This window comes from Vulpes vulpes, chromosome 7 (genome assembly GCF_048418805.1).
Source record: "Vulpes vulpes isolate BD-2025 chromosome 7, VulVul3, whole genome shotgun sequence".
In the NCBI taxonomy this organism is placed as follows: domain Eukaryota; kingdom Metazoa; phylum Chordata; class Mammalia; order Carnivora; family Canidae; genus Vulpes; species Vulpes vulpes.
This window is the reverse complement of record NC_132786.1, coordinates 44758658-44785248: the sequence shown is the minus strand read 5'-3', so window position 1 is coordinate 44785248 and position 26591 is coordinate 44758658. Positions and strand designations below refer to the sequence as shown.

General features: G+C 32.9%; 1 protein-coding gene across 2 annotated transcripts in view; it reads right to left on the bottom strand.

Moving 5' to 3' along the window:
- Nucleotides 1–333: 333 nt before the first annotated feature.
- The window catches only part of MICU3 (mitochondrial calcium uptake family member 3), a 96293-nt gene continuing 70035 nt past the window's right edge, over nucleotides 334–26591 (bottom strand). For both annotated transcript variants that reach the window (XM_072763615.1, XM_072763616.1), the window contains 7 exons: nucleotides 21472–21567; nucleotides 15382–15482; nucleotides 14704–14875; nucleotides 6773–6881; nucleotides 5989–6146; nucleotides 4838–4906; nucleotides 334–3177 (listed from right to left, as the gene is read on the bottom strand). In XM_072763615.1, the coding sequence (XP_072619716.1) occupies nucleotides 4838–4906; nucleotides 5989–6146; nucleotides 6773–6881; nucleotides 14704–14875; nucleotides 15382–15482; nucleotides 21472–21567 (705 nt within the window). In that variant the 3' untranslated portion in view covers nucleotides 334–3177. The remainder of the gene's footprint in view (nucleotides 3178–4837; nucleotides 4907–5988; nucleotides 6147–6772; nucleotides 6882–14703; nucleotides 14876–15381; nucleotides 15483–21471; nucleotides 21568–26591) is intronic.

Below are 26591 nucleotides of genomic sequence, written 5' to 3'. Positions count from 1 at the left end.
TTCCCATCATTGTTTGTCCTTCTCTTCCTTTATAATACTGGACAAAATTTATCTTTTCCAGAAAACGTTAATAACAATGTTTTTATTTCCTCTAAGCACTGTATATTTATGTGCCTGTAGTCACAATTATAGGTATATTCCTCAGTTTTTAGTGTGCCAAAAATACTGATTGTGATCTACTGATTATAAAGATATAGAGAATTATATCTTGCATTGATTTTCCTCATACAGTATTTCACAGAATATAAGATGTGATTGATTGCAGGACAAAGTTATTTCATGAGCTACGAAAAAAAAAAAGTGCTGCCATTTAAAAGAAAAAAACACACAATGTTTTCTTATCACTTAGAATTTTTATTTAATACTTAGTGAATATTACACAATTCATATTTTTACAGCCTATGGAAATAAAAGCACTATGTTAAATGTTAATTTATGGCTATAAAAGAATAGGAGTTGTCTTAGTAAAATGAGGTCTACCACGTACCAACATTAGTAGTCTTGGTTTAATCACTTTAAGACATTTAAGCACTCAGTTCTGTAAAGCAAAATTGATACTTCATTAAGTCACATGAAGCTTCCTGAGAAGCTTTCCAGTACCTATGACTATAATTCTACAATATATGAATTACTATTATACACTTTGAGAAGCTTTATGGCTCTGTGATTTATTTATTTACACCTACTAAAATACTGGTGAGATTAATCTCACTGGCATGTATTGCCATACCAGAAGGTCTAAAATCAATGTCGGTTTGGTTATCAACAAAAATTTTCAAAGTTCAAAGCTGACATTTTTCAGAAAGACAGTAGTCCACAGATATACATAAAACAAAGTACTAATAAGTTTCTTAGTTCAAGGGCAGGTATATTTATTTTAAGATAATATAAGAATGTACAACACTTTGTTATTTTACAATTATATATTATAATAAAAACAATAAATTGGGACTTAAGTTAAATGAATTTCTAAATATGAAATGATCCTGAGAAATAGCAAAAACCTTTTAGGATGTAGATTTTCTGTAAAGTATGGTACTAAAATTTATCTATAGCTTCATCTTCATGTTTCCAAAGAATAATTTGTAGAAGGAAATACTGAGGATAACAGCATACATTTAGTCTGTTCCTATTTTCAGAGCATTAACAGTTTTTTAATTGATGTAAACAAAAATCCAGGGAGATGTTTTTACCTCCCATTTTATAGATGATAGAGTTCAACAGTGATAATACAGAGGGACTGTAATTTACTACTTTTTTCATTTAATCAGAATATTTTATTTATTCCCATTTTAGTATTATGCTGCAGCCTTATAAGTAAAGGAAAATTCATTTACACTGAAAAGCAATAAAGACTGCATATGTAGGATACCTTGGGAGACTGACAGAATTATGAAGAATTTTAGTGAACTAATTCATTTTTAAATCTATATTTATAGAACTGTTCTCAATAGCAATTTCTCCATGTAGGCAAGATAATATAGCTTATAGTCAAAGATAAAAGTAAATTGCATTTTAAAAATTATTCTGGATATCAAATAATTACTATCGAGAACATTCAGTGCAAGATAAAACAGGCCGTGGTCATGTTAAATGAGTGGATTGGCATTTTCATGTAGCCAGTCAATTGAATCAACCTTCAAAGCAGGTGAAATTAAACTATTATACTATATGGAATCTTCAAATCTACGAATCATATAATTCTATATCAATGTAATAAATAATACCAGATAAAGAATGTAAAAAGTTTAACAAATACATTAATGCTAATAGTAACTTTTTCTTGGAAATAATATTTTTATAAATAGGCTGATGTGGAACTATCAACTTCACATTAATAACTTATAAAAACAAAGTATTTCCTATTTTCATATGCAAAAGCAAGGTAATAGTTGGAGTGTGTGCAATTTACATTAAATACATCTTAAAAAAGAAGATAAATGAACTTATCTTCTACATATATAAATATATTAACTTAAATTCAGTCTTATTTTTGCACAGTATCCTTTTATAAATTACACTTTTTAATTGAACAGACTTCCATTAAGTACTATCAAATTATTTTCTCCATGTGAAAGTCTGATTTTGTTTCTCACTAGAAAGTTTCTCTTTAAGTCATATTGTTTTGAAATAATGAATTATTCTTAAATTATTCATTATTACTGGCTGTCTGGCATCCCTTCTGCATGTGGTCCTTTTACAAGAAACAAAATATTCTATTAAATATATACATCACTCTTCTAAACCATTTTATATTTTCATTTTATAGTACTCACAGACTAACAGTATACAGGAAGTTGCAAAGCTGCAAGAGACTATTTTGACTGGTGTTATGAACATATGCCATCTGCAGTGAGGAGCAGCAGCATGTTCAAGACCATAATTGCAAGGACAGGGATGGCTGCCACAAATGCTACTGCTTCTACCATCAAGATGTGACTTTTTTTGAGAAAAAAGAATCTACATTTTAAATTTCTTTACTGCATACATAAAAGAATACCAAACATTCTGATGATTTTGGTAAATGAACAAAAATTTTTTAAAAACTTTATATGATTCACACAATGTATAATGAGTACTTTTATAAGTAAAAGTATAATGTAAACCATCACAGTGTATTATATAGTGGCTTAATTTCTATTTGTTTTTCAAAACTATCTTAATGTAATTAAAAACTTGGTAATAATGGGGATTTATAAACAATTCTAAAGGCCCTAAAATAAATCTCAAGGAATATTCATTTTCTGAAAATAAGTTCACAGTTCAAAACCAAAGAAAATATGTTGTTGCTGTTAATTTTTAAATGATCTAGATTCCAGGAGTCACATTGTATTTTAAAATGAGGCAATTTCTAATAAATAAAAAAATATTTAAAATACATTCTTATATAGTCATTGGAAGTATCTACATACTTCTGAAGGGAATGAAAAAGTACAAAGAATTCAGTAAATCAAGGTAAAAGCTCAACTTGATAACATGTAACATGTAAAGTTAGTGAGAAGATGCATTTTATCTGTCTTTTGTTTAAGAGTTCGGTCAAGAAAAATTATAATTAGCATTTCATCTTTTCCTTCATTTCCACATGTTCTGATCTCAGACCTGCTTCCACTCTCTGAAATTTGTGCTTCCTCCATTGTCATGTAGATAAGAATCGTTAAAACTCTGCTTTATAAGTACCTAATTAAAAAAAATACATATATGTATATATATGTAATATTTTTTTTTATATATGTAATATTATATGTATTACCTATAAGCAATATTTAGGACGAAATCAAGAGGTGATGACATTAACTAGTATTATGATATTAATGTGAAACAGTAAGGCACATCATAAAAACACTCAACAGAAAATACAGGATTCAAAAACAACAAAACATTTCCTTTAAACTTAAATTTTAGTATTTTGTTTAGTAACTTGTCTAACCTTCGGTATTACAAAGGTTTAAAAGAAATGTTGTTTTTGTCTATGGTTCTATGTACTACTACATGGTTGAGAATACTACTTAAGTGAACAAATAGTATGGTCCTACTTTTTTCTAATGTTAGCGTAAGTTCTTATATGCAGATGAAGTTCTTTCAAATAGACGAAGAAGATCTGACTTCTTTTGTTCACTCAACAGTTACCACCTTAGATAAATAAGCTTACTTGCTGCTAAACATTTTAGTCCCAAAATGAGTTTCCCAAATGTGTTCCATAAAACATTAGATCTGAAAGCTTTGCAAAATAGTGGATACTTGGGTTTTCTCTTAGACAAATAAATAGTGGCATATTAACATTTGATAAGTTCTAAAGTAGAAGAAACTTACCAAACCATGCTTATTATGGTATTTCTCAAACTTACTTGACTAAGCAGCTTTTTTGTGTTTTTTCAATGATACATATTGATAGCCTATGGAACTACTCTGGGAAACACTGCTATAGACAAATACAAATGTTTCAAGCTTGGGAGAAACAGCAGGGAATACACATATTTGCAAGCATGTATAAATGAACGAAACCTTCACTGTTTAGATCTACCTTAAGGAGAACCTACAATCCAAACAAAATTTTGTAGCTACGATAGACTTTTACAAGAAAAAAGAAAAAACAAACCTCATTCTGGAGATGAGCAGCAAATTTGAATTATTTCTTTGGACTGACACAAACTGAATCAATTTCCTGCATCTTCCTCAACTACTGCATTCTGTAGTGATAGTTTAGTGAACAATAAATAAGATAGCTTTGCCATCAGACAGAATGGGGCTCAAATCCTAGTGAGCCATTTACTAGCAAGTTATCTTGGGTAAATTACACAGTACATCTTTATTTTCCCTGCTTTTAAATGGGACATCCATCTGTGAGGATTAAATGAGACACTACATGTAGAACACCTCATATAGGGCCAGGAACCTAAATAACTAAAAAGTTACCTACTATTATTACAGCAGATGTTTGGACATGATCCTATAAAACAGTAACTAATATTCCTTAGATGCTAATGGTCCTAGATTATAAAAATCCTATTTGGATTCATTGTATTGTATCTTCTCAGATACAAAATTGTAGGTTTAACAGAAAATTTTTTATTCAAGACCCTCCAAGAGAATTCCAGTCAAATGATTATTCATTCTAGTTCATTTTTGGATCACAGCCTAATAGCAAACTAATGCTTTGGAGTGACTAATTCTTAAATTACTGGTCTAAAATGAAATCATTAGAAGATTAATTTGTAAACTGAATTAGTGACCTACAAGTAAAAAATAATTATAATTCTGTTTCTTTCCTAAATGTCATAATAAAAAAAAATAAATTATGATCCTTCATTACTGAATGAACTTAGAGAGACTAACATACTTATCTGCTATGAAGTTCCTTCTTTAGACAGGATTTGAAAGTGGGATACTTCTGCACTGTTTTATAACCCTGTAGAACAAAGGATTAAAAGTATTCAAATGTAACTAAAATGTTACAGGGCATGCAATAAAAATATGGGGTATGCAATAAAAAGTAAAGCAAAAATAAAAACATTAAACATTTGAGAGAGAAATACAGTGTCACAGGTTTTATAGCATAGTTTGTATTTTACTTCCATCTTGCTGCTCTAAAGTTTTTGAGGAAAAGTAAGTTATTTTCAATGTATATTTATCCTTTCAGATATTTGTGCTATCAGACTCAAATGTTAACAACTGACCACTAGGTGGCAGTTAAGTACACAATATCTTGACCAACAGGGCTTGGATTTACAAAAATCATGAAAAATCTTTAAAAATAGTAAGATGAATCTTGTTTTTTTTTTTTTTTTTTTTTGGTATATATAACTTTTTATCTTTTTAGATGTATAGTACTTTGGGGTATTCTTACCAAAGAGAACATTCTAGCTGTTAATAGAAAATTTTTTTCTTGTGGCACATCTACAAATATGTTCAATGTATGAACTTTTGTTGACCTATACTACATTTCATTACTTAAAACACATTTCTGAGAAAAAATATCATTAATAATTTTCAATATAAGATGTAAACAGTTTTTAAACGGAAAAAAAACCAGTTCAACAGAGTGTTTTTAACCTTGTTTTCTATTTAAAGTTACTGAAGATGTAGTGACTTAATAGCCTCAAATTGCTGGTCGAACTCTGCATCATGCAAAATGGAAATCATGCTATTTGATTATCTAGTACCAAGTCTGAACTGCCTGTGTGCTGAATGAATTAATCAAAAAATATTTGGCAACATTTCTCCCCACAAACTGAGATGGAGACATTAAATTAATTGCATATGAAAAAAAGTTACTAAAATTCAAATTGATTTATATTTTTAAAAAGCATTAACTTTTAACACCTCAAAGTTTTTGAAAATAAGTACAATCTTATGTTTTCTCTTGTCAAATATAACATTTCATGTTTATATCCTTAAAAATTAATAGAAATTGTTCTTGAAACAGATGGAGCTTTTTCCTTTTTTTGTTTTTAAAAAGAATATCAATAGGCTTCAAATTTATAGGTTTACCCGGAATCCTCTATGGAGTCTGTCTTTCATAATTCCAATAAATTCTTTATAACTTAATTGATCATCTTTGTCAACGTCAAAAATCTTGAAGACTGTATTCACTAAATGTGGTGAAAGTTTGAGGCCAGTAGCTACATAGACAGCGCGCTTAAATTCATCTAGACAAATGTTACAGAAAAGAAGTAAATAGTTAATAATGTTTTTATAATGTGTTAATTACTAGAAAGGTTATAAAAGAAGTTTTTCCAAATGGGGGTCATGACCTTATGTAACACATGACTCTTCCGTTAATCATGCTATCTTTTAGGGAACAGAAAATTTCTGTGGTTTGAATTAAAAGGGCCAATAAGTAGCTGTATCTTAGGTTAATAATGTATTTATAGTCAGTGGATGTTTAATGAGCACCTACTATCTGCGATAGACACTTTAAAGATTAAGATGAATAAATTATCAAGACACTTAAGCCAGTTGGCTCTTCTGTAGGTAGATATACATCCCTCAAGGTTACCAGCGGTTATGAGGTTTCTTCCTCTTTGGATCTTTATAAGCATCATTAGTTCTTCCCCATAAGATGAAATGAAGGCCAGTAATAGACTCAATGGAAAAACTTAGCAAATTTCCCAAAAACTCTGCTTAGGGAAAATAGATTTCCCATCAAAGTATACACCATACTTTCAGACAACTTGATGGCTAATATGAAATACTGCATTAATTTGTTGTCAAAGTCCCTAGAAACAACATAGGATTATTTTTTGCTTTTAAGTTTTGAAAGATAGTTACTTACCTTGTCCTATAGAACGACTTGCAAAATTATACATATTCAAGGCTATTGCAAAGTCTTCCAAGTTGTTTAAAAACTGGAAAAATGATCTGAATTCATCAAATGTGATACCCTATAGTGGGAGAATATATGTAAATATATTTAGTTTTGCCAAATTTACTATAAGTATACTTACTAGAAATAAATAGATTAAGCATCTGCGATGTATCTTGTAAATAAACATTTCCAGGGTAGATTCTGAAACCTCCTTTCTCCAAGCAGAATGTAAAATTCACTCAGATATATTTCCACTGCATAGGGTTGTGACCATTAGCAATAATAGGTGAAAATATTTTTAAAACACTGTCATATCGGGATGCCTGGGTGGCTCAGCAGTTAGGCATCTGCCTTCAGCTCGGGGCACGATCCTGGAGTCTCAGGATCGAGTCCCGCATTGGGCTCTCTGCATGGAGCCTGCTTCTCCCTCCCTGTGTCTCTCATAAATAAATAAATAAAATCTTTAAAAACTAAAACACAAAAACCCCACTGTCATATCAGCACAAGTTTCAAAAAATGATACAACAAAAATGAATAAAAAAGTTTCAGTTGTGGTAATTCTGTATTTCAGGCCTAAATTTTTTAAACCCTGTAAGTAAATATGATTAAGAAAAAAAAAGTAAGAGGAAAACAATCCCTAAAACACCTGTTTCTCTTATACATGTATTCCTTTAATACAGCTTACTTAGTATTAAGTAATCAACATCTGTTATCATGACAATGCAAAAATCAGCATGTTGAATAAGCCAAAAACAGTGTACTTATTTCTGCCATGATAGCACTGTCAGGACAGCAGGAGGAAGTGCAATGAGTGTACACTCACAGGTCTGGGCACTACACACAGGGCTCAGTGAGGAACTGTGGAAAGGATTCTAGAATGTCATATAAATTGCAATTATTGCTATTGCTACTAGTTCAAATAAACAGGAACATTATTTGAAGCAAGCACAATGTATTTCAGATAATACAAATTTGGACATAAAGACCTACATTTAATTATTGTGTTCTCAGCAAAATTAATTGAGAAAGAAAACAGAAAAAGAGCAGAGGGCCAAGAGCTGAGGCTTAACAATTGAACACTTTAATATAGTCGAAAAAGGGAAAGGAAAACTAGCATGTAGCACTGGAAAGCCAGGGAAAGAACCAGAAGAGTCTAATATAAGCCAACTACTGATCAAATGATTATCAAAATAATATTCATTACCAATTTATTATCAAAATAATACTAATTTTTGGTATACATTATTTCCACTTCACTTGCAACCCTAATTTTTACTTGTGAGGAGAATTCTCACTGTCATTTCTTTTCACAATTTTCTCTTTGTCTTTCCTTATATCCATTTATGGCCACCCCATCCCTGGATCCTGCTTTGTGACCTGATCCCACCTGCTGTATTTTCCAGGGAGAGTGTATGAATCAATTAGGGGGACTGAGCCAGAAGGGGTCTGTCTTGATGCGGAGTGCTTGTTGCTAGGGAAACTGGTCACTGTTTGGGTTCCGTGTCAGTTTATGCTGCGACCAGCTGCCACGGCAATTTTTAAGTGAAGTATAAACAAAAATGCCAATACTTGTAAGGAACATAAGACTAAGAAGCAAACCACAGAATGACGGAATAAAATGTTCGCCGTCTAAATCTTCAGATTTTTTCAAAATAGTGTTCTCATGTTGAGAAGCCAACTCAAATTCAAAACTGTATAGTAATTCTTCTATATAGGTTTAAGCTCTTTGTGTTTGGAAATATGGAATCGTAAACTGAAAAACAGGGCATTCATCTTGAGGGAGATAATTTAAAGCAATCCATTCTAACAGCAGTGAGGGAAAGTGGGTCAGAGAGAGGGAGGATGGCCATTTCTTCTTCTTCTCCACCTTCACTACCAGATCACTTTTGTAATGCATCATCTAGATTTGGATGAAATGTGTCCTAATTGTTAGAAGTGAAGTGAAAAGAAGTAACTTACATTTTAACAAAAACAAAGTGATGATAACTGAAAAATTTAAAGCATCAGAAAGACATGAACTGAGAGTTCAGAAATAAACCCATGATAGACTGATTTTCAGTAAAAATGCCAAGGCCATTTACTGGAGAAACAATGTCTTTCTTTTTAACACCTTTTTAAACAAATAGTGCTAGGAACACTGTATATCCACATGTAAATGAAAGGAGTTGAATTCTTAATTCATTCTATATACAAAATTTAACTGAAAATGGATCAAAGACCTAAATTTAATAGCTAAAGTTGTAAAAATCCTACAAAACCAGAAACAAAAATTTCATGATCTTGGAATTGGGCAACAGTTTCTTCCCTCTTTTTTTTGTTTTTTTTTACATTAATATGTAATTTATTTTCAAAGTGGAAGGGATATTGTATCTCCTACTTGGTAGTGGTTTCTTAAATATGACATCCAAAGTATGAGCAACAAAACTAAAAATAGACAAATGAGACTTTGTCAAAAGAAAACACTTTTGTATATTAAAGGGTACTATCAAGGAAAGTAAAAAGACAACCCACAGGAGAAAATATTTGCAAACTATGAAGACATGGGCAAAAGACTTGAATAGATATTTCCCTAAAGAAAATATACAAATGGCCAAAAAGCATAGGAATAGATGCCCAGCATCATTATTCACTGGAGAAATGCAAATCAAAACCACAACGTCCCACTTCACATCCACTAAGATGACTAAAAATAAAAAGACAGGCAATAATAAGTGTTATTGTGGAGAAAAGGTGAAGAAATTCGAAATTTCATACATTATTATTGGGATTAATATTGCTATTTTGGAAAGCAGCTTGGTAGTTCTTTAAAATGTTAAAAATTAAGGATGCAATGTGACCCAGCTATTTCCTCTGAAGTATATATCTAATTCTCTGACAATTCAAAACATGTCCACATGAAAAAATTGTATATAAATGTTCATAACAGCATAATTTGAATAGTCAAACTGGAAACAACTCAAAAATAATTCACCAACTGACAAATAGAAGAAATGTGGTATATTATATAATAAAGTATTATTTGGCAATAAAAAGGAATGAAGTGCTGATATTTGAACTTTGAAAAAGTTATGCTAAGCAAAAAATTACAATGTATACAAGAATTAGGAAAATATGACCATTGACAGGGGAAAAAGTCAACAAACCATCCCTAAGAAGTTTAATCACTGGACTAAATAGACAAAGATTTTGAATCAACCGTCTTAGATATACTCAAAGAGCTAAAGGAAACCATGGATAAAAAAATAAAGGAAATCAGGAAAACCATCTGTGAAAAAAATGAGAATATCAATAGATGGAGACTGTACAAAGAACCAAATAAAAATTATGGAGCTGAAAGGTACTATAACCGAAATGCAAACTTGATTAGATGTTCAGCAGCAAGTTTGAGCAAGCTGAATAAAGAATCCATGAACTTGAAGATGGGACAATTAAAAGCATTCAGTTTGAGGAGCAGATAGAAAAAAAAAAATTGAAGAAAAGTAACAGAACCTAAGGAACCTGCAGATACCATCGAGCATACCAAAATACACATTATGGGAAAAGAGAGAAAAAGAGAGAAAAGAGCAGAGAGAATATTTTTAAAAATAATGATTGAAAACATTTCTCTGAAATTTTATGAAAGATAAAGTCTACACATTAAAGAAGCTTTATGAACCTTAAGCAGAATAAATTGAAAAAGACTCATAACAAGACATATACTTAAACTGTCATAAGACAATAACATTCATGAAAGCAGCAGGAGACAAGTTCTTCTTCATAAATAAGAGATCCTCAGTAAGACTAACAGCCGATTTTTCATCAGAAACCATGAGGCCAAAAGTGAGTAGAACAGTTCAGGTGCTAAAAGAAAAAAAATCTGAAAACCAAGAATTCTATAAGTGGCAAAGTATTTCTTCAAAAATGATTAAAGTATTCTCAGATAAACAATATGTGGTAAAATTATCCTTCAAAAATGAAGTAAGACATTCTCAAATAAACAGCAGCCAAGGGAGTTCATTACTAGCAGATCTGTCCTATAAGAAATGCTAAAGGGAGTCATTAAGGATAAAAAGAAAGGAAACCATATTCTAACTCAAAGCTATATGAAGAAATTAAGAATTCCATTTAAGATAAAGCTAATGATAATTACACAGATTCCACTTCACATCCACTAGGATGGCTAGAACTAAAAAATCTATATTTTCATCCATGGACAGGTGAATGGATAAACAAAAGTATACATACAGTAGAATATTACTCGGCCCTAACAAGGAATGAAACACTGATACAAGTTACAACATACATGAACCTCAAGAAGCCAAACATATAAGGTTACATACTATATGATTCTATTTATATAAAATAGAATAAGTAAATCCACTGAATCAGAAAGCAGACAATAGATCCTAGAGGCTGGAGGAAAATGCTTAATAAGAATAGGGTTTACTTTAGATGTAATGAAAATGTTTTGGAAATAAAGATGGTATTCACACTGTGTTCACTGAATTGCTCAGTTTAAGATGGTTTACGTTACATGATGTTTACCACAACAAAATAAACAAAAGACTAGAATGAGAAAAAGATTAACTCGAAAAATCCATATAAATCATTAGAACATTATCAGCCAAATAAAATAACCATTCAGAAAATATGGACTTACAAGGGCCTCAAGAGTAAATTACATTTGTTCTCAACACAAAATGCATGTTATGAATAATTTGAATAGGTAACTGATCTAACTGACAACTAGATAATAACTTTTAATATATAAACAACTTTAAATGGTTAAGGGAAATGGACCATTCTGGAATAAACAGAAAATTCAAACTCGAAAATTTACTGGTTGAATGACCTGAGACAGGTTACTTAAATCTTTCTGAACAAGTTTCCTCAAACTTAATAGTGAATTTTACTACTTTCTTATTAGTATTTACATTACATAGTTATTATGAGCAGCCCTCTCTCTTCTATAGTCTCTACCTACATTCTCTTCTAGATAAGTTAACCTGGTCTGAGGGCATTTACAATTTTTAAGTTATTTTATATGGCACTATACTCATCTTTTCAAAATTCAAAAGGGACAAAAGCATGTACGATGCAAAATTTCCCTCCCTCCCACCCTTCCTTAGCCATGCAGTTCCTTTCCTTGTAGGAACCACTGTCTCTAGTTATGTGGGTCCTTCCAGAATTAGCATAGGCTATCTTTTTAAACAAATGGTAGTATATTATACACATTGTTTGAGATTGTGCTCTTTTTCACTTGCTGTGTGTTGGAGATCATTCTATAGTAGTATATAAACAATCTTCTTCATCTTTTTTCGGGAATACCTTTTCTATTCTATAGATACAACATAATTCATTTAACTACTGATTTACTAAAAGACATCTAGATAGTTTCCAATCTTTTGCTATTACAAACAACACTCTAATAAATAACCTTGTATATCTGCCATTTCACATGAATGAATATATCTGCTGGTAAAATTCACAAAAACAGAAAAGCTTTAAGTTCTACTTCTTTAAATACTATCAATTCATTCAATAGGCATTCTAGGTACTGAGGATATATGAGTGAATAAAAAAGATGAAATACCAGTGCTACATTCTAATCGGGGAGACAGACAACAAATAACAATAATAATAATAAACAAGTTTTGTTGCTTACCTAGATAAATAATGAAAAATAAACAAAAACTAAGCCTATATTATATCGCATACTATAATATAGTATGCTAGATGATGATAATGCTCTGGAATAAAAAGATAAGGGAAGAAAGAATAGGGAATATGAAGGGAGGGGGTTATAGCTTATACAATAGATTATTACTTATATAATAGATTATATACTATTTATATGATAGGTGATTATTTATACATTAGATTGGAAAGAGTAGGCCTCATTGAGAAATAACATAGGAAGCCATGTGGATATCTAAGAGAAGAGCATTCTGGGCAGATAAAGGACATATACAAAAGCCCTGAGATAGAAGACTGCCTAGTGTTGAAAAGCAATCAAGCTGTCAGTGTAACTGAAGCAGAGGAAGCAAGGCGGGGAATGGGAGGAAATGAGGTAGGAGGAAATGAGGGAACAGCTGGTGTGGGCTTTGTAGGCCACTGTAAGGATTTTAACTTTTACTTTGAGTAAAATGGGAAGTTAAAAAGATCTGAATCATGTTATATGTCATTTCCTTGATTGCTAAATGGAGAACAAATTGTAGGGAGGCAAAGCTAGGAAGAAAATAGATGATTTAGGAGGCAACTGCAATAATTCAGGCAAGAGAGAATGCTGGCAAGGGTAGTTTAGCAGTGGAGATGACAAGAATGGTCAAATTCTGATGGAGGCAGTGTCAAGAGGATCTGTTGATGGATTGTATGTGGAATGTGAAAGTAAGGAGTCCAAAATTTTGGCTAGAACAACTGGGGGAAATGGAGATTTCATTAATGAAGCAGGAAAGATGGTGTATGAAATTTTGGGGATGATCAGGAGTTTTGAGGTGTCTACTAGATACCCAAGTGGAGATCTGAGTAGACAGTACAATGTAAAAGTCTGAAATCCAGGGAACATGTTTAAGCTGTTTGCAAGTCTATACACTAATGATTACCAAAAATAGTCCTGATTGCACCTTAAAATTTCAGAGTCACCATAACATATCCAACTGCCTAAGTTGTTTCTTCATTTAGATACCTTATAGCAATCTCAACTTAAGTTGTCCGAAATGAAACGATTTCCTAACCCCAAACTTGCAGTCTTACTTATTAGCTCAATGAATGGCACCACTGTTTGACAACGTGGTTCAGGCCCAAACCCTAGGAATTCTTGATTCCTCTTTTTCTTTTACAATGAAATCTAATCCAGCAGCAAGTTACATTTTTGCAACTAAAAAATAGTATAAAGAGTTCCCATATACTCTTCACCCTGGAATTGAACTTTTTGAGTTACAGATTTCTATGTTGCCATTTGATAAAAGAAAAAGAAAGCCGACTCATTAAGGCCCTAAATAATATCCTAGCAGTAGTAGAACTTCTAATATTTATTTTTAGGGAAGTGTCTATGAATTGAAAAATTCAGTTTATCATGTAAAACAGATAAAAGTCCCCTAAGAGATTATGTAAACTAACAGCCAAATGCATCAAGTCTTTTCTTCTCATTCCTTAGGAAACTGAAGAATTGTTAGCACTGTCACAGTGTATCCATTTTAAACAAAGTCAAACTATTTGCAAGTTTCTCTTGGATAGATTAACTTGACCCTTCTATAAACACAAATAGAAGGCAATATATCCAAAACATCTCATGCTTGAAGGGGTACTTGTAACACTAGTTCTATTTAGTTGCAGTGATGCATTCAAATACCACTAGGTAATGCAACTGCTCAGAATTGCTGACAACACATTTGCTGCTAAACAAATAGACAATCAGTTGTCCCACGTTCTTAACCATTCATGCCATCCAAACTCTTTGAAAAACTTCACTTCACTTCACTTGCTGATAAGATCACTCACTCATCAATGGCTATCTTCAAATGACCTTTTATTAAGAATATTACAAAATAAAGTGTGACTGAAATGATGTCAATATAAACTTTTATATGAGGGGATGTTTATGTAGTAGTCAAAGCATATATCTCAGCAGAATTCTCTTCAAAAACGATATTCAAAATTTGAATAAAACAACTGCTAATAACCTTAAAGGTTTTAAGCATATCTAAGATCTAATGAATCTCTACCCAGAATTTTACATTAATCAATTTTTAAAATTTAGCCAGACAACTTAGGACACTGAGGAAAAGAGAATGAAATATATCCAAAATATCTAATAATCCACAGAGGAGAAAAAGAACTAAGAAAGGATGATATATTCTATAGACGTATACAATTATAAGATAATATATGTAATAAAATAGATATGGGGAATTAGATACCTTTTCTTCAGGTATACTGTAACGCACATTTTCCAAAAATACTGATGTATTTTCCACATTTGTATATCGTAAAAGAATATGAGCAAAATCTTCTTCACTGATAGTGTTCATCCCATTAGAGTATGAAAGGAATTCTATTTCTAGAACTTCTGTCTGAAGGTTATCCATAAATCTATGACAAAAACATAAAGAATGAATAAGATAAATGAAAGATGATGGCAACAGATGATTTATCAACAGATAAATGAAGTGATAGCCTCTCAGGGCTTTGGCTTCCTCATCTGTAAAATGAGGATAACAAAAAGACTTTGCAGGGTAGCAATGAGACTTAAAAGAGTTATTGTATAGTGCCTGGGATTTACTACAGTAGACACTACATCCATGCTTATTACTATGGCTTGCTGAGACAAAGGAGTTGGTAATATACTTTCTTAGGAATATCAGGAAATGACCAATCCAGATATCCAGGCATTTCTTATCATTCAGTAACCTCCCATTATACTTATCAGTATAGTGACTAGTGTACAGGTACTGATGGAAATGCTTATTTGTTAGAAAATCTTCAGTTAAGAAGATGAAATCAGCAAATAGGTGAGTGTTTCTGCATCAGATTATTCCTAAAGACCACTGACTTTAGCATTTTAACATTTTTCAAAACAAATACAAAATTAAGCTCACCTATAAAAATCTTCAAAGTTGAGCTCAGCTTTTCCTTTCTTTCCAAAAAAGTGTACAAGCAGTGTAGTATCTGTTACTAAACTTGTAATGTCATCAGCACGCTTAAAAAAAAATCACAATTTAAAGGTTAGCTGCAATAAACAAACAGAATAGGGATACCCAATATCTCTCAAAGAATTTTATCAACATTTAAATGCCAAGAACATGAATGTATTAACATTAGAATGAAAAGCATAAGGCTGCACTAATAAATGCCATTGCAGTTAAAATGAAGTGCAATATTTGAAAATAGAAATATGACTGATATTATCTTTAACCTCAAAAAAATTTAAAGATAGGACTATATCATTAGTTTTCTTTCCTTCTTTATTTTTATTTTTTTATATTTTCAGTTTTCAACCTCAAAGTATGTATATAGGATATCTGTGTTTGGGATCCCTGGGTGACTCAGCGGTTTAGCCCAGGGTGTGATCCTGGAGACCGGGGATCAAGGCCCACGTCGGGCTCCCTGCAGGGAGCCTGCTTCTCCCTCTGCCTGTGTCTCTGCCTCTCTCTCTGTGTTTGTCTCATGAATTAAAAAAAAAAAAAAAAGATATGTTTTAAATTATCTAAAATAATTAAAATCTTTTAGTAATCATCTAAATGTTTTATCTTCATTTAAGTCATTTAGTTCAGATTTTCCTAATCAACCTAAAAAATCAATTTTTTTAAAGGATGTTCAAAAGAGGCAAATTCTTCAGATGTATGGAATATACAGGGCTGACAAAAGAATGGTCTTAAGCTGCACAAAATAGTTTCCTTTGAGCATGATGCTTTTCTATTGTATTCCATATTTATGATACTTTAAACAGAAGATACCTGTATTTTGAGAAACTCCTTAAAAGTCTTACATTATTTTTTGAATGGATAAGAGATTAATTCCAGAGGACTTCCAGAGGTTCCAACAAGTGTATTCTTAAAATCATTTAATTCTAGTCCTTATAAAGTTTAATGGCCTATGAAAGTAGTCCTTCTTTCCTTTAATGTGGCTTTATAGATTTGCCTTTCTTTTTCCTCCCTCCTCTTCCATTCCTTACTCTTTTTTCCTTCCTTCCTCACTTGGTCATTAACTCATATCTATCTTATAAACTCAGGTACAAAAATAAAATAAAATGATATAAAATAAAATTAATAAATTTTAATAAATTTAATAAATAAAATGATATAAAAATAAAATTCAAATGATTATAACTCTCCCCCATACATTATCCTGGGAAATATAAGAAAAATAAGAGGCTTAATAATAACTAGCATTTTCTGTATTAAAAAATTAGCTGTAAATGTCCATTCAAAGGTACATACCTGAAATGTTACTTCTTGGACAGTATTCTGTTTCACAGAAAACAGAAGTAAAAAGTATTTATTTCTCTACAAAGGGTAAGTTGTGTTCTATGATCTCTGACAAAAAGTCTTCATCTTACCCATTTCACACTAGTACTCTTGGTAATCTTTTGATTTCTTATAGCTCTCTTCCCAATCTTTCATAAAGACAGCTATTCTGTCCTTCATTACATTTGTTGGATCTGTATTTCCTTCTCCCTAGACCAAATATTATTAACTTCTAATGACTAATTTGGCATCATAAAGACATTTTGTGATTGGGCTTTTTCCCTCCTACATGCCTTCTTTTAATCCTTGTTTTTCTTAAGTGGTCCCTTTGCTACTTTGATTACTTAGGCCTCTCTTAAAACCTCCAACATGTAGGGTATCTTCTACTTTAAATTATCTAAAATTGTTGAAGCTCTTTAGTAAATTGTGTAGTCTTATTTATGTTTGTTTAGCTTGGATTTTCCTAAGTAATCTCTAGCATATAACCTTCTTATAATTGGGTTGAAAGATTTCTATTTAGTTTAGTTTGTTGACAGGTCCCAAGTATTTTTCATATATATAAATGTGTTTGTGTGTGTATACACTTCCTCCCCTGTAATATATCTAACTTCTTCAAAGATCTGATTGCAAGGGAGAAAGTAACACAACCTGGAAGCCAGGTGTCACATACTATCTTTTAAATATGCCTCCTAAACAAGCTTATAATGGATATTGAGGAATATTAGTGGTGCCAACCTTTCAGTATTCTATATATGACAACAGACTAGGATAATTTTGAGTAGTGCTCAAAAGACACTATTACTTTCACAATAGCTTTAGGTTGAGGAGTCAGACTGCTATAAGAAGAGGATTTAAAATCAGAATGCCTGAGTTCATAATCTTTAGTTTCCTTATCAGTAAAATAGGCATAAAACTATCTATGATCATGGTTTTGAGGATAAAATTAGACTATGAGTTTAAATGAAGCATATAAATGTTAATATGGGCAGTATAAGATGCTTTGGAATAAAGCATTAAGACCTTTGGGAGAAAAGAGAGATCTATAAACAGTCTTTTGTGATTGTATATAATCAAGCCTAGTCCATTATTATCCATGGAACAAGCTTAAGTAAGTTTGGGAAGAAAATATTTGAGGAGGCATGCCTAATGGAGCACAAGAGCTCTGGAGGTTCCATTGAATCAGAAATCAACATTAGGAACTGGGGTATCGGGATCCCTGGGTGGCGCAGCGGTTTAGCGCCTGCCTTTGGCCCAGGGCGCGATCCTGGAGACCCGGGATTGAATCCTACGTCGGGATCCCGGTGCATGGAGCCTGCTTCTCCCTCTGCCTATGTCTCTGCCTCTCTCTCTCTCTCTCTCTCTCTCTGACTGTCATAAATAATAAAATAATAAAAAAAAAAGGAACTGGGGTATCTATCTAGAAGCTGGAGGGGTGGAATGTGGGGGAGAGATAAGGTAAATCAGAAGAGAGGCCATAGTGTTTTAGAAAAGTTGCTTACTTCACGAATAAACACTGGTGTGGTGAGCATATTAAGATGATGAGCTCAAAGCCAGTCAAGGATTCTGCCTTTGAATCCTGACTTTTTTCCTTATTAATGAAGTGACCTCAGGGAAGTTAATCTCTCTGAGGATATTATTACCCTCAAGAATAACAACAGTACCTACCTTAAAGTGTTGTTGTGAGGATCTGGTAACACATCTAAATCATTTACCACTAACTGGCATATTGTACATGCTCAACAAATATTATTATTATTTTTGCCAAATCAATATATTTCAGTTGAAAAAGGACTTGACAAGACAGAAAAGATAATAATGTTGAAGCTTAGTGGAAAAAAGTTTTACATGGCACACTCTTCTTTTTTGGTAACTGAAACTACACATGTGTTATATAGATCTGACAAAAAAATGCCTTCAAATAAGAGGTCACAGGAACACCCAAAATTAGTGAACTCAGGTAACAATTATGAAATGTTTTCCTTTAGTGCAGTGATGTCCTTTACCTCAAAATCTAACACAGTGAAATGAGATGGCTTTGTTTTATACAGGTTTTCCATAATGACCTCATTCTTTCAGCTTTTCTCATGCCCACTGAGCAGAGCAGATCTTCGTTTACAGTCTTTCATCATCAAAATCTTATTAGACTTAGGTTGCACTTATCCAGATAATCCAGACCCACAGAGGCATAAGTAACAGTTTGACATTAGAAAAAAAAAATTAGAAAATGGAAATGGTGAAAACGTTTCTCTCCCCATTCAATGAAACAGAGCACTATTGGGAGTCATTGAAAACCATACCAGTGTCCTTAGTATCCTAACAGTGTTATATAACTTAAATCACAGGGGAGTTGGGACAAAAATAGAGACTTTATCCCTTTGATTCTTGTGTCCATTGTTAAAATAAAATGAATTCAGGTGTTTTCATAACAAAGCAAGAAGAATCCACAAAAAAATCCCATGGGCCATTTACATGAAAGGCCCTTATCTTTGTTGTCAAATGATTTCATCAAAAATAAAATAGACAAATACATTTACATGGAATTAAAAAGTATGTAAAAATATTACAGATTTTTAAGATAATCTTTCAACCTATTTTTACTGATTACAATGGGATAATAATTTTATTGAACTCTATCTAAGGGCAAAGGGGAGGGAAATCAAATAGATTTCTAAGCTTTCCTTCTGAGCCAATTTGAATCCTGAAAATACATATACTATAAGCAATTCAATGTTATGGTGGCATTAGTAGTAACCTATAAGGAGTTTCAATGAGTTGTAACTCAACTACGGTTAATTTTCAATTATCCTTTCTAAAGTGGGAGGGTAGTAAGAGATAATCTCCAATTATTTTACTTTAGAATACAATGTAAGTTTTGTTTTCTTCTTTCTTCTATCAGATTTACTTTCATGATGTTTGAATCAATTCATTAATTAATTTTGTAATTTAGGATTATAGTGTGGATTGATTATAGCCCATGATATGCTAGTAAACTAGCTCTTTAGGAAACAAAACAAAAGCCTGATTTGTAGTGTTTGCCAATTTCTATGGTATTAATACTTCTATCATAGCCACTTTCAAGTACCAATAGGATATTACGGATGTTGAGTTGGAAGACATGTACAGAATTAACTCTAGGAGCCATAAAAGCCAGCTCCAGCATACCTCTGACAGAGTGATAAACATCTTTGAAAGGTCTTATGCCTACCTTATAATCTTTGAGTGTTTGTAAGAACTGACTAGGCTTCTGATACTAAACCTCCCAAGACTTGAATTAAATTCAACATCGAATTAGTGGATTGTGTCTAATTGTGAGAATTTCGAGCAGAGTTAAATTAGATTACAGATAGGCTGGAGGCCAAGGTGAACAATCTAGGAGGGAGAGAGAGCAGTGATAGGCCTGTTAGTTTGAAGCTAGAACCCAGTTTGTCCCTATTTGCTCTTATTTGTAGGCACTGACTAGTATGTGCCTGCATAAATGATTATAGAATTAAGTACTTCTGAAATACCTTGCATGAAACATCTATTACCACTTTATGCCTAAAGAAACTGGTTCAAACCCAAAAGGTGAGTTTAAAAGGTTAATTACTGATCATAATTACATCATATTGACATATCAGGGGTAAATTAGAGAAAGGGCAAAATGCTTTATTTATTTGTTTTGGGATTTTAAAAATTGAGTACAACTGACAACATTAACATTTCAAGTACCTGTGCCAGTCTAGAGATGCCAATTGGAGAAACACTACACACAGATAAGAGAAGTCACACCTGGTTCCAGTTTACTTCTCTAGATATTTTTAGGCATAATTTTTAAAAGTTAAACTTCAGAAAACGAAAGGAGAAGCCAGCTTTAAAGATGCAAAGAATGAAAAATATATCTTAGTATTTACTGAAAAGTTCTTTGTGGTAAGACTGATAGTCATTTCTAATAAATTCTTAATAGGATATATGAAATCATGTTTAATGTAGAAGACATATAGTCCATCTTTTAAAATGACAAATCCCTAAAAAAAACAACAAATAAACCCAAAACAAAATGACAAATCCCTAGTAACAGTGGCATGATGAGTGAGTGGTGGAAGTAGTCCACCTGAGTGCAGCAATAAGGTGCATGCCTATGGAATTCCAAAATAATAATGAATAACAGTCAGTCTGTTTTTAATTTTCTATGCACTGGCAACCCAAAACAATGTCAAGTTAAAATAATCCTCCCTTCCTTGATTGACTGCTCCTACCATACCTCCCTTACTCACTCTTGGTAAGCTACACACAACTAATATTAGGAAATTAAATGTTTGAATCTACCATAACTCTAAAGCATTAGTTGTCTTTTACTAAGTTAAAAGTTTCAACACTTCATGAAACAATGCAAAATTATAAGGTTAAAAGATTCAGTGAAACTATAAAATAGTATTCTCAAATTTCCTAAAGTGATCCTTAAGTTAAAAATAACAATATTTCTTTTTAATTAAGTTGGAAAGTCACATTTTCTACAACAAGCAAGTTGACTTAGCATAGACTATTATAGGTGATCTTGCAGCCCCTGCCAACACAGGTGACATATTCAAATATACCATTTACATATAGAAATTATTGCTTTACTGTAGAAAAAGGAAAATATAAAATTATTTTTGGTTTCATCATTGTAACTCTAAAATGAAATGAAGACTAGTTTAACAAAATGGCAAATAGTACAGGGTCCTGGTTGAGGTTTAATTATACCTCTGCGAGGTCTGAAAAGAGTGCTTGGCTTGTATTACGTCTCAGTGTATCCCAATAGCTTCTGGAGACAAGTTCCTCAGCATCTGTTTTAAGTACCTGTAGAAGTTTTAAGAAGTACATCTGAAATCTACAGAATAGTCACAAAGAATGATAATTTATACACTTTAAGTCTCTTCTAGCCAACCTTGAAAAGAAAACACATTAGCTTACCTGTTTTGTTTTCTGCTGCGCACAACAGTATTATATTACACTGCTGGTAAACCCAGGGTATTTTCAAAGGTGTAATGGTATATAAGCACTAGTTGGACATACAATGTGGCTTTGTCAAAAAGAATCACATTCCTCAGCCCTCCCCATGCTGTCTACTGAAACATGGGTAACTTCTAAGAAAGTGTGAAACAAAAACTTTATTCACACCTTATGTGAAGTAAATTCATTCTGAGAGTATTGTGGTAATCTTGTAGCAACCTATAAAAATTATGCTTAATTTAAAAATCAATTATTATTGCCTAGTATATATCATGTTGATGCATCAAAGAATAAAAATGACCACATTCACATGTAGAGAAACAAAATTCAAATCAATCTAAAACTTGTCAAAAAGAAATATGCCAGTTTAGGTTAAACTAGTTAAAGCTACTCAGGAATTTGGTAGGTTTGTCTACTGTGAGTAGATACGGTACTTTCTACTCTATCACAAGGACAGAACACTAGCTTCTGTCTCAGAACTGGCTAATCTGAAGATGGTGAAATCATGATTAAGATGTGCAGTCTAATCTTCATATGAAAATGTAGAAGTACAAGCATAACTTGGGTCTCTGCAAAGATAATTAAATGCAGTTTCTGTCAGGATTTATCAGGGAAGATTTCACAGGGTCTCAGGCTTAGTATTCTGGTTCTTGTGAGAAGAAAATGCTGCATGATGTACATAGGAGTGAGTGTCTGATGATGAAGAGAACTTTTATTTTTGTGTGTTTATTTTAGTGTCTGGTGCCACTAACAAAACTATAATGTGTTTAGGAGTTATTTCAAAAAGCTAAGCTTGAATTCATTATTATTAATTAGAAAAACACTGCCTACTGCCCGTATTTTAATAAAATCTTAATAATAAAGTATTATTTTGCAGGAACCACTTAGATAAATGTAGACATATTTATTACAATCAGTGTAAATGCAGCAATATGTCAGAGAATCTACTCTTCACACCCTCTAGTAACAAAACAAATTTTAACTAAGAGTTATAAGCAAAGTAAAATTAGCTGAATTCAGAACAAAGTTCATCTCTTTATGTAAATATATGGTAGAACCTCAATAAATGTTAGCTAGATTGAATATCTGAAAATATTATCTCAGTATTTTTCAATGTGGATACATTTTTTATTGTAATTGAAAAGGTTAGTATATGATAAAGAAAGGGGTTGTTAAACCTATCGGACTAGAAAATCAGGCTGACCACACTATTATTTGGAGGTTAACAGGAATAACTGATTCACTTTGTAAAGTAATGCCTCCTTCCTTCTTCCAACCCTGGTCACCATCACCACTCACACACACACTTCCATATGCACACACACCAACATGGATGACATCAGAAGGATGTTTACAAAATATTAAAGGGTAAAAGTAGTTTGACAAACTATATTGATATGGATCTCTATAGAAAAAAATACACTTTCTGAGCATAGAAAAGAAGTAAATATATTCGAACATAATGATTATCTCTGAATGGTGAGATTAAGATGTTTTCTTTTTGTTTTCTGTTTTAAAATATTTTAAGAATGTATATTTACTTTTTTCAATTAAAAAAATCTTATTTAGAACATAACAGCTTAATAGTCCCTTCTGTCGAAAGCTTTCACACTCAATATTTAGGTCCAAAGATTAAATTATGATAGAATATATAACTGAATTGCTGTAACTGCTGATATATGGTTTTTTATCCATGCTCTTTTAGAGTTTCTGAGAAAAGGAATAATATTCTCACAGCAACTATTGTCATTTCTTGCATTAAGGGGAAAAAAAGCTAATGTATCAGTGATTTTCTTGGCATAGTCATAGATTCCTATAAATGTGTCTGTTCAGGAGCCAGTATTTAATTTTTTAATGATTTAGCTGATGAGAGTAAATTTTCAGAACATGCAAAACTAGTGGAAAAGCTCAATATCAGAAAAATATAGTATTTAAAATAAGCTTAAAGTAGCAATGAGAATCAGAATAGATTTTATAGCAAGAAATGCAAAGCAGATACAAGACCAAAGTATCTGCCTACAGACTAAGGAGAGACTGAGAGGGGAGATGCCCAAATATAACTAACTGAGCATTGTGATGGTTATGTAATAGACATTAGGATGCTCTGATATGTAAATATGGGAAAATTTGCAAAGAGTTCCTTAAGTCTTCTTCTCAGGGTCTTTGATTACTACATGAACTTTAGGCTTCCTTACTAGAATGTTAAGTCCGTTGTAGACTTTTATTAAAAGAGGTAAAAGAAGACATAGATAGTTCAGAAGAACTTCAAAAATGAATGGCACAGGCAAAATGATGTCCCAAATGTACTGTATTCTGTAAGTGTGACACATTTTTTGCCTAGGTTTAGAGTCTGTTATTAGTAGAGTTTTGGTCAAGAATTCCCTATGCTTGGGGAAGCACTGGGAGCCTTTCCCCTAAGATCAGGAACAAGACAGGGATGTCCACTCTCACCACTGCTGTTCAACATCATTCTGGAAGTCCTCGCCTCAGCAATCAGACAACAAAACGACATTAAAGGCATTCAAATTGGCAAAGAAGAAGTCAAACTCTCCCTCTTCGCCGATGACATGATACTCTACATAGAAAACCCAAAAGACTCCACCCCAAGATTGCTAGAACTCATACAGCAATTTGGTAGCGTGGCAGGATACAAAATCAATGCCCAGAAATCAATGGCATTTCTATACACTAACAATGAGACTGAAGAAAGAGAAATTAAGGAGTCAATCCCATTTACAATTGCACCCAAAAGCATAAGATACCTAGGAATAAACCTAACCAAAGAGGTAAAAGATCTATACCCTAAAAACTATAGAACACTTCTGAAAGAAATTGAGGAAGACACAAAGAGATGGAAAAATATTCCATGCTCATGGATTGGCAGAATTAATATTGTAAAAATGTCAATGTTACCCAGGGCAATTTATACGTTTAATGCAATCCCTATCAAAATACCATGGACTTTCTTCAGAGAGTTAGAACAAATTATTTTAAGATTTATGTGGAATCAGAAAAGACCCCGAATAGCCAGGGGAATTTTAAAAAAGAAAACCATAGCTGGGGGCATCACAATGCCAGATTTCAGGTTGTACTACAAAGCTGTGGTCATCAAGACAGTGTGGTACTGGCACAAAAACAGACACATAGATCAATGGAACAGAATAGAGAACCCAGAAGTGGACCCTGAAATGTACGGTCATCTAATATTCGATGAAGGAGGAAAGACTATCCATTGGAAGAAAGACAGTCTCTTCAATAAATGGTGCTGGGAAAATTGGACATCCACATGCAGAAGAATGAAACTGGACCACTCTCTTTCACCATACACAAAGATAAACTCAAAATGGATGAGAGATCTAAATGTGAGACAAGATTCCATCAAAATCCTAGAGGAGAACACAGGCAACACCCTTTTTGAACTTGGCCACAGTAACTTCTTGCAAGATACATCCACAAAGGCAAAAGAAACAAAAGCAAAAATGAACTATTGGGACTTCATCAAAATAAGAAGCTTTTGCACAGCAAAGGATACAGTCAACAAAACTAAAAGACAACCTACAGAATGGGAGAAGATATTTGCAAATGACATATCAGATAAAGGGCTAGTTTCCAAAATCTATAAAGAACTTATTAAACTCAACACCAAAGAAACAAACAATCCAATCATGAAATGGGCAAAAGACATGAAGAGAAATCTCACAGAGGAAGACATGGACATGGCCAACATGCACATGAGAAAATGCTCTGCATCACTTGCCATCAGGGAAATACAAATCAAAACCACAATGAGATACCACCTCACACCAGTGAGAATGGGGAAAATTAACAAGGCAGGAAACCACAAATGTTGGAGAGGATGCGGAGAAAAGGGAACCCTCTTACACTGTTGGTGGGAATGTGAACTGGTGCAGCCACTCTGGAAAACTGTGTGGAGGTTCCTCAAAGAGTTAAAAATAGACCTGCCCTACGACCCAGCAATTGCACTGTTGGGGATTTACCCCAAAGATTCAGATGCAATGAAACGTCGGGACACCTGCACCCCGATGTTTCTATCAGCAATGGCCACAATAGCCAAACTGTGGAAGGAGCCTCGGTGTCCATCGAAAGATGAATGGATAAAGAAGATGCGGTTTATGTATACAATGGAATATTACTCAGCAATTAGAAACGACAAATACCCACCATTTGCTTCAACGTGGATGGAACTGGAGGGTATTATGCTGAGTGAAATAAGTCAATCGGAGAGGGACAAACAGTGTATGTTCTCATTCATTTGGGGAATATGAATAATGGTGAAAGGGAATATAAAGGAAGGGAGAAGAAATGTTGGGAAATATCAGGAAGGGAGACAGAACATAAAGACTCCTAACTCGGGGAAACGAACTAGGTGTGGTGGAAGGGGAGGAGGGTGGGTGTTGGAGGGGAATGGGTGACGGGCACTGAGGTGGACACTTGACGGGATGAGCACTGGGTGTTTTTCTGTATGTTGGTAAATTGAACACCAATAAAAATTAATTAAAAAAAAAAAAAAAAGAATTCCCTATGCTTTTTTGGCTGAGCTAAAGTAGAAATTCTACTGAAGACATTAATGATAGAAGGAAATTAATGATGACATTAATGATAGAAGGAAAGAAGGAGGTATGATCTGAAAAGTTCCTAGGCTGAAATCCTAAACCCCTAAGTGATATTATTAGGAGGTGGGGCCTTTGGGAGGGGATTATCAGGTCAAGGTGGGGTGGGGCAGAGCCTTCATGAATGGGATTAGTGCCTATAGAAGCCCAAGGGAGTTCCCTTATCTTCTTCCACCACATAAGGACATAGGGGAAAAAGTGCCATTTATGAGCCAGGAAGTAGATCCTTATCACGCACCA